General features: G+C 42.3%; 1 protein-coding gene across 1 annotated transcript; it reads left to right on the top strand.

Moving 5' to 3' along the window:
• The first annotated feature begins 1,615 nt into the window (after positions 1-1,615).
• Positions 1,616-4,149, top strand: LOC124668002 (protein IRON-RELATED TRANSCRIPTION FACTOR 2-like). Its single transcript, XM_047205213.1, has 3 exons — positions 1,616-2,126; positions 2,245-2,580; positions 3,943-4,149. The coding sequence occupies exons 1-3, from the start codon at positions 1,839-1,841 to the stop codon at positions 4,033-4,035; spliced, it is 717 nt and encodes a 238-aa protein (XP_047061169.1). The 5' UTR covers positions 1,616-1,838; the 3' UTR covers positions 4,036-4,149.
• The last annotated feature ends 1,958 nt before the right edge of the window (positions 4,150-6,107 follow it).

Raw genomic sequence — 6,107 nt, 5'->3', positions numbered from 1 at the left:
AACTCATTTCAATCTTCCATCATAAATATCGATGCCCCTTAACACCGGTGGTACGCAATTTCTCTCACTTCGAGCAGTTAGCCACTTAGCATCTGCGTGTCGCCATAGGACGAAGATACTCTAAAAAAAGCTTACATATTATCGTCACGCTTGACACCTTTTGTTTTTTTCCTTGTGGAAAGGAGAAATGTGGAAAGGAGAAAGCACTGAGTATCTGGGCTGGATAAATAATTTTAACTAAGATGCATCTACCGATTTGTGACTCGAATTGAGAACCAAACATATATTTGTTGGTTACTGGAGTGGATGTACTTATGATTAGCGCATGCATCCATCCGGCCACTACTATATACTCCTAGTAGGGTAGAAATATATATACCTGTACTACTATATGATTTTTCTGTCTGGTTTTGCAAGGCTCACGGAAATTCAATTCGGCTCCCGGATGCGTATGCTTTCTTTACCCAAAAATTATATTTTGAATTGTTAAAAAAATTTGACAGAAAATTTTACATGTACATCTCCATAATACATGTGCGTTCTCAATTTTCACGAAACCAATATTTTTTGTGGTGTATGTAAAAAGAGAAAATTTATCTTGAAAAAAGCATTATTTTTAGCATTGAGTTTTGTCTTTTTTACACATGTCACATGACAAGTCTATTTTTATGAAACTACTTTGTGAGTGCGTAGCACGTGAAGATCTACGTGCGATTTTTTCATTTAATTTTTTTAAAATTCAAATATATTTAAGACCCATTTTAAAATTGAGGAAACATGCTCCCATGTTCAGAGACTCACTACTTACTACTTAGACATAGCTTGTCCGTCCAGCCAAAAAGAGCATCTGGACCCAGCAAGCTAGGAAACTCGAATCGGAATATGGCGCCCATATGAAGCCAACAGGAGGGCTGTACGATGCTTGACACCTTTTGTTTTTTTCCTTGTGGAAAGGAGAAATGTATTTAATTTATTGAAAAAATGAAAACATCTGAAAGCAAAATGGTAGGTCGACCAGTCCAATACTCGTATCTAGTACTGGATATATACATTTAACATATGCATGCATGTACAAGCTACATATCAAATCAAGCTAGCCATGATATATAATTAAGTACATCAACATGCATGTACATGCTACATATCATATCGTAAATTAATTGTTTATCCCGATTAGCAAGAGATTTTTCCTTGCATTATGGAGCAAGTACTCCGGCCGTAATGTTAACCTACTAGAAAACACTACCAACGTTTACAAATATCAAATCAGCATCATTTGAGCCATATTGAAATATAATATCGTATTATATGTATTTGGTACATAAATGTTTTTATTTTCACATATGTTAAATCAAACTTTATAAAATTTGACTTTAATAAATCTAATATATACACATAATAATATAAAACGGAGGTAGTAGTAAATTATAGCCAATCTGTATAAGGTACAATTATGTCATGTTTTTTTCTAGACTTAGACATCCAGAATTAGTTAGCCCGCTAAATTAGTTATCTCTAAAGTCGTACGTGACACTGACACCCCTTCATCACTAGCCCCTATATAAATGGGAGGCCACCACTCCGGAACTGGCTCAAGCTGACTCCACGTATCAAACCAAACCTGCCATGAGAAGCAGTAGTTTATGCTAACCACATCTGTTTAAAACTACATTACTAGCAGGCGTCTCACAGTGAAGAATGCAATTAATTAGCTAGATTAGCTCTGTGGTTAGGTAGCTAGCTACTCTGTCTCCCTCTCTCATCCACCATCAATCCCTAATCAACCTCTCCACGCGAGCAAGACCGACCAAGAAAAAGCTCCGAGCTCCCGGCCCGCAATGGGGCACCAGCACCAGCTGTTCGACGACCCGTTTGCCAGCAGTATCTCGTCGCTGGAGGCGGAAATCTTCTCCGGCGCCGGCGGCCACCAGCAGTGGCCGGGCCTTGACCTCGACGGCATCCCGGCCGCACCTGGAGCCGGCACCTCATCCGGTGGCTACGGCTCGCCCGGCGGAGAGGGAACACACCGGAAGATCAGCCACAACGCGTACGAGCGCGACCGCCGCAAGCAGCTCAACGGGCTCTATTCCTCCCTCCGCTCCCTCCTCCCCGACACCGATCACACCGTAAATCTCTAAACCACTTAGATCATTGATTATTTGATTAAACATCCGCCAATTAAGCTGCACGATATATCATTTTCTGATCGACTCCTCCTTTGCATCGATCTTGTTATCTCTGCAGAAGAAGCTGAGCATTCCCATCACGGTGACGAAGGCGCTCAAGTACATCCCGGAGCTGCAGAAGCAGGTGGAGGGTTTAGAGAAGAAGAAGGAGGAGCTGACCCGGGCAAGCTGCAAACCGGGCGTGCTAGCTATGAAGGAAAACACAGCTCCGATCGTCTCCGCCACCTGCATCGACGACAGGGACATCATGGTCCAGGTCAGCCTGCTGAGCAACATGGCCGGAGCTCTGCCGATGTCAAAGTGCATCAAAGTGGTGGAGAACGAAGGGCTTCGCCTCGTCAGTTCGTCGACCTCCGCGTTTCAGAGCAGGACGTTCTATAGCCTCCATCTCCAGGTACATCGATCTGCCTTTTTTTCTTGCTTCCTGTCAAATGTCATCCAAGTACCTGCTGGTTTCTGACAATAGAAACAGGGAAAACCCTTCGTATAGAAAAAAAAGCATGGTGGGCCAAATGATAGGGATTTGTTGAGTAGATTTAGTGGTTACATTTATAACTGGACAATGTCTTAATCATATGATTGATAGTTGCCAATCATAAAACTATTTTTGTTGAAATCGCAAATATATTCTATATATAGAAGGATAAAAGCTTTTGCTAGATCATAATTAAGTAAGGGTTAAGTACTTCATTACAATGATAGAGAGAGTTTTATTTTTGTACACATGCATCTCCCCACAGCCGGGCCCAAAAGAGTGCAGATTAAAACATTTCGAATCTACACTACACTCTATTATGCCCCAGACAAAGGGTTCTTGTTTATAGTGTCGGAATTAGGGATGGAGTGAGCTGCCAATTATACTCTACACATAGTACACATTTGGCAAAACCTTCTTCAACCTAGATTGACCAGGGTTCGTCTTCCAGGCCTTTGAGGTTTGCTACAAAGGTTTCTACATTTTTTTTCTTCAAAATCAACAGTCATGCCTGGGGCTAGGTGTAAAGGACGGGTTCTAAGATTCCTGGTGCCATTGTTTCTCTTTGTGGACGTAGACAACGCAGGTACTCGGGTGAAAGAATTTGGTTCTTCCTCTTGTGACTATTGGTTGAGGCAATCGAATAATGAGCCAATGTAGCAACACCACCTACCCCCACCCTCGTAAAATTGATGTGTCTAGGTCTTGTCGCACCTTCTTGCCAACCTCAACTTCAAGGAGGGTCATCGGGCTAGTCGAACTAACGGATTCATCACATGAAAGTGTGGCAATGATATTGGGGCATACTAACTTGATGGATACAAAAATTCTTAAATCTGCACCATCATTGTGCATGACTTGATTACCAATGCCACACATTCTCTAACAGCGTTAACGAAACAAATCTAAGTCCAACAAACAGACAAATTAAGGATCGTTCCCACATCACTAGGACAATCGTGGTGACATCAGGAATGCAACAAAACCTTTATCCTACCCTATCATATCTTCCCTATAGATGGAGGATCAACAGTTTGGGTAACAAAATAGAGTGTATAATCATATATTTTGTGAATCAATCTGATGATTTGTATGTGTTATCATGTTTATTTGATGAATTTAGCAACCACGCTTAAAAAATATCAAAATTCACTATTCTAACTAAGTGATAGCTAGTACGTACATATGAGCATTAAATTTTAATTTACATGCATCAGAGTGGTTATGCAGTTTATGCAAAAGAACTTACAATTCCATTCAATTTTTTTTTTGTTGAAACAGAGAACACAACGAACGATGAGCAAAGTGTGTCCATCATTCTGTGAAGAACTGGAGAACGCCATCAAGAAAAGAGCGGAAATACATCAGCAATAATAGTAGAATATATAGCATACTACTGATTTATACTACTATATTTAACTATAATGAATCAAAACGCATGCTATAGATATAGTACAAAAGATAAAGTTGTACTGATATTGGCATGATATAATGTAGCTTGTTCGATGTAAATGTTGCTGTACATACATGTTTAGGTTCTACATATAATCTGAAACAAGGATAATTTGCCTCCACAAGTACCACCGTGTCTGTACATAAACTATCCAGATGAAGGCATATGCAAATGTCACCGTAAGGTAAACTATAAGCTAATGATCAATTGATGTCAGCGAGCGAGTACTGGCACACAGTAATCTTGGGCAACTTTGGCATGGTCCCCAGCCTCTTGACAAACTTCGAAAAGAGCCTTGTCGCCCCAATTAGATGCAATGACATCGACCTCTCTCAGGTTCTCAATGAGCTTCCGGTCACTACGACATTATTCCCTTTGAAGTACCTTGGCCTTCCTCTTGGAGTGTGAAGGCTCAAGAGATCTCACTTCCAATATCTTGAGGATAAGGCCGTGGCTCTCCTTGCTCCCTTGCATGGGAGATACTTCAACATCGCCGGAAGAAAGGCCCTTGTCAAGTCGGTTCTCACCTCCCTAGCGGTTTACCCTCTCACGCCCCTTCGTGTTCCGGTGAAGCCGCTGCAAGCTATCACTAAACTAATTCGGAGTTTCTTTTGGGCAGGTTCCGAAAATGCGACCGGGGGAAAGTGCAAGGTTAACTGGACTGCCGTTTGCCGCCCCACTTCGATCTCTTGGTGGCCTTGGCATCCTCAACATGGAGAAATTTGGGAGGGCCTTACGCCTCTGTTGGCCTTGGTTAGCTTGGACGATGTCGGAGAAGCCTTGGGTTGGGATGGAGAACCCTTGCAATGAGGAGGATATGGAGCTTTTCCACACGCTCACAAAGGTCAATATTGGGGATGGAAATAAAGCGAGTTTTTGGCACGATCCTTGGGCGGATGGCCTAAGCGCCAAATGCATAGCCCCCTCCCTCTTTGCCATATCCAAGAAGAAGAGCTGGAATGTGAGGAATTCCATTGCTGACAATGCTTGGGTCCTCCACCTTGATACTTTGGCGGGCTTCTCGGTACAAACTCTGCAGGAGTTCATCACGCTATGGTCGCACACCTCGCAGCTCACTCTTCATGATGATGTTCCAGACTCCATCATTTGGAAGCTCACCAACAATGGCGCATACTCTTGCTCGTCAGCTTATAATGCGCAGTTCGCGGGAACAATTCGCTCCTGCATGGATTCCATCGTTTGGAAGGCTTGGGCTCCTCCTAAATGCAAGCTCTTCTCCTAGCTCATCATCCAAAACCGTGTTTGGACGGTGGACCGGCTTGCAAAGCGGGGATGGCCAAATGGGAGAGTTTGTCCTCTTTGTCGGCATCCTGACGAGACGGCCTCTCACCTTCTCTTCAAGTGCCGCTTCTCTATTTGGAATTGGAAGATGGTTAAGGATTGGCTTCACATACATGACTTTGATCCTTCCTCATGGGACGGGTTTGACAATGTCGACCTTTGGTGGACCTCCGCCGAGCTTGCTCATGGAGGCCGATAGAAAGCTATGGCCACCCTCTTCATGTTGGTTGCGTGGGAGTTATGGAATGAACGCAACGCTAGGATTTTCAAGCATGTGGACACCATGCCTACCATCATCTTCGATCTATCAAGTCGGAAGCTAGGACATGGGTTACTACTGGTGCCAAACATTTGGGTTTTTTCATGGCGGGGTAGTAGGCTTTTGTGACCTCGGTGTGATTGTAAGACTAAACTAAAACTTGGCTTCATAAGCTTCTTCTTTATTAATAAATTAAGGTAAATCTATTGCCTTTTCTTCAAAAAAATAAAAATTTACTGCAACGAGGATTTACTAATACGCATTACGTACTACTACCTCCGTTTCAAGGAATAAGGCGTACGCGTATTTCAAGACGAACTTTGACCATAAAAATTAAGCAACAAAATCTTGATTATATTATATATAATTAGTATCGTTAGATTCCTATTTAAAAGAATATTTCAATGATACTAATTCCATACAAATAATGTT

The sequence above is a fragment of the Lolium rigidum genome, chromosome 6 (genome assembly GCF_022539505.1).
Source record: "Lolium rigidum isolate FL_2022 chromosome 6, APGP_CSIRO_Lrig_0.1, whole genome shotgun sequence".
Taxonomy (NCBI): Eukaryota; Viridiplantae; Streptophyta; class Magnoliopsida; order Poales; family Poaceae; genus Lolium; species Lolium rigidum.
The sequence above is the reverse complement of the archived record's forward strand: the minus strand, read 5'-3'. Positions and strand labels throughout refer to the sequence as shown.

What these genes read in the sequence shown, in the direction of transcription:
- LOC124668002 (XM_047205213.1), top strand. Translation starts at nt 1,839, where the DNA reads ATGGGGCACCAGCACCAGCTGTTCGACGACCCGTTTGCCAGCAGTATC. An exon ending in TCCCCGACACCGATCACACC is followed by an intron (nt 2,127 to 2,244) that starts GTAAATCTCTAA and finishes TTATCTCTGCAG; the next exon opens with AAGAAGCTGAGCATTCCCAT. An exon ending in TCTATAGCCTCCATCTCCAG is followed by an intron (nt 2,581 to 3,942) that starts GTACATCGATCT and finishes TTGTTGAAACAG; the next exon opens with AGAACACAACGAACGATGAG.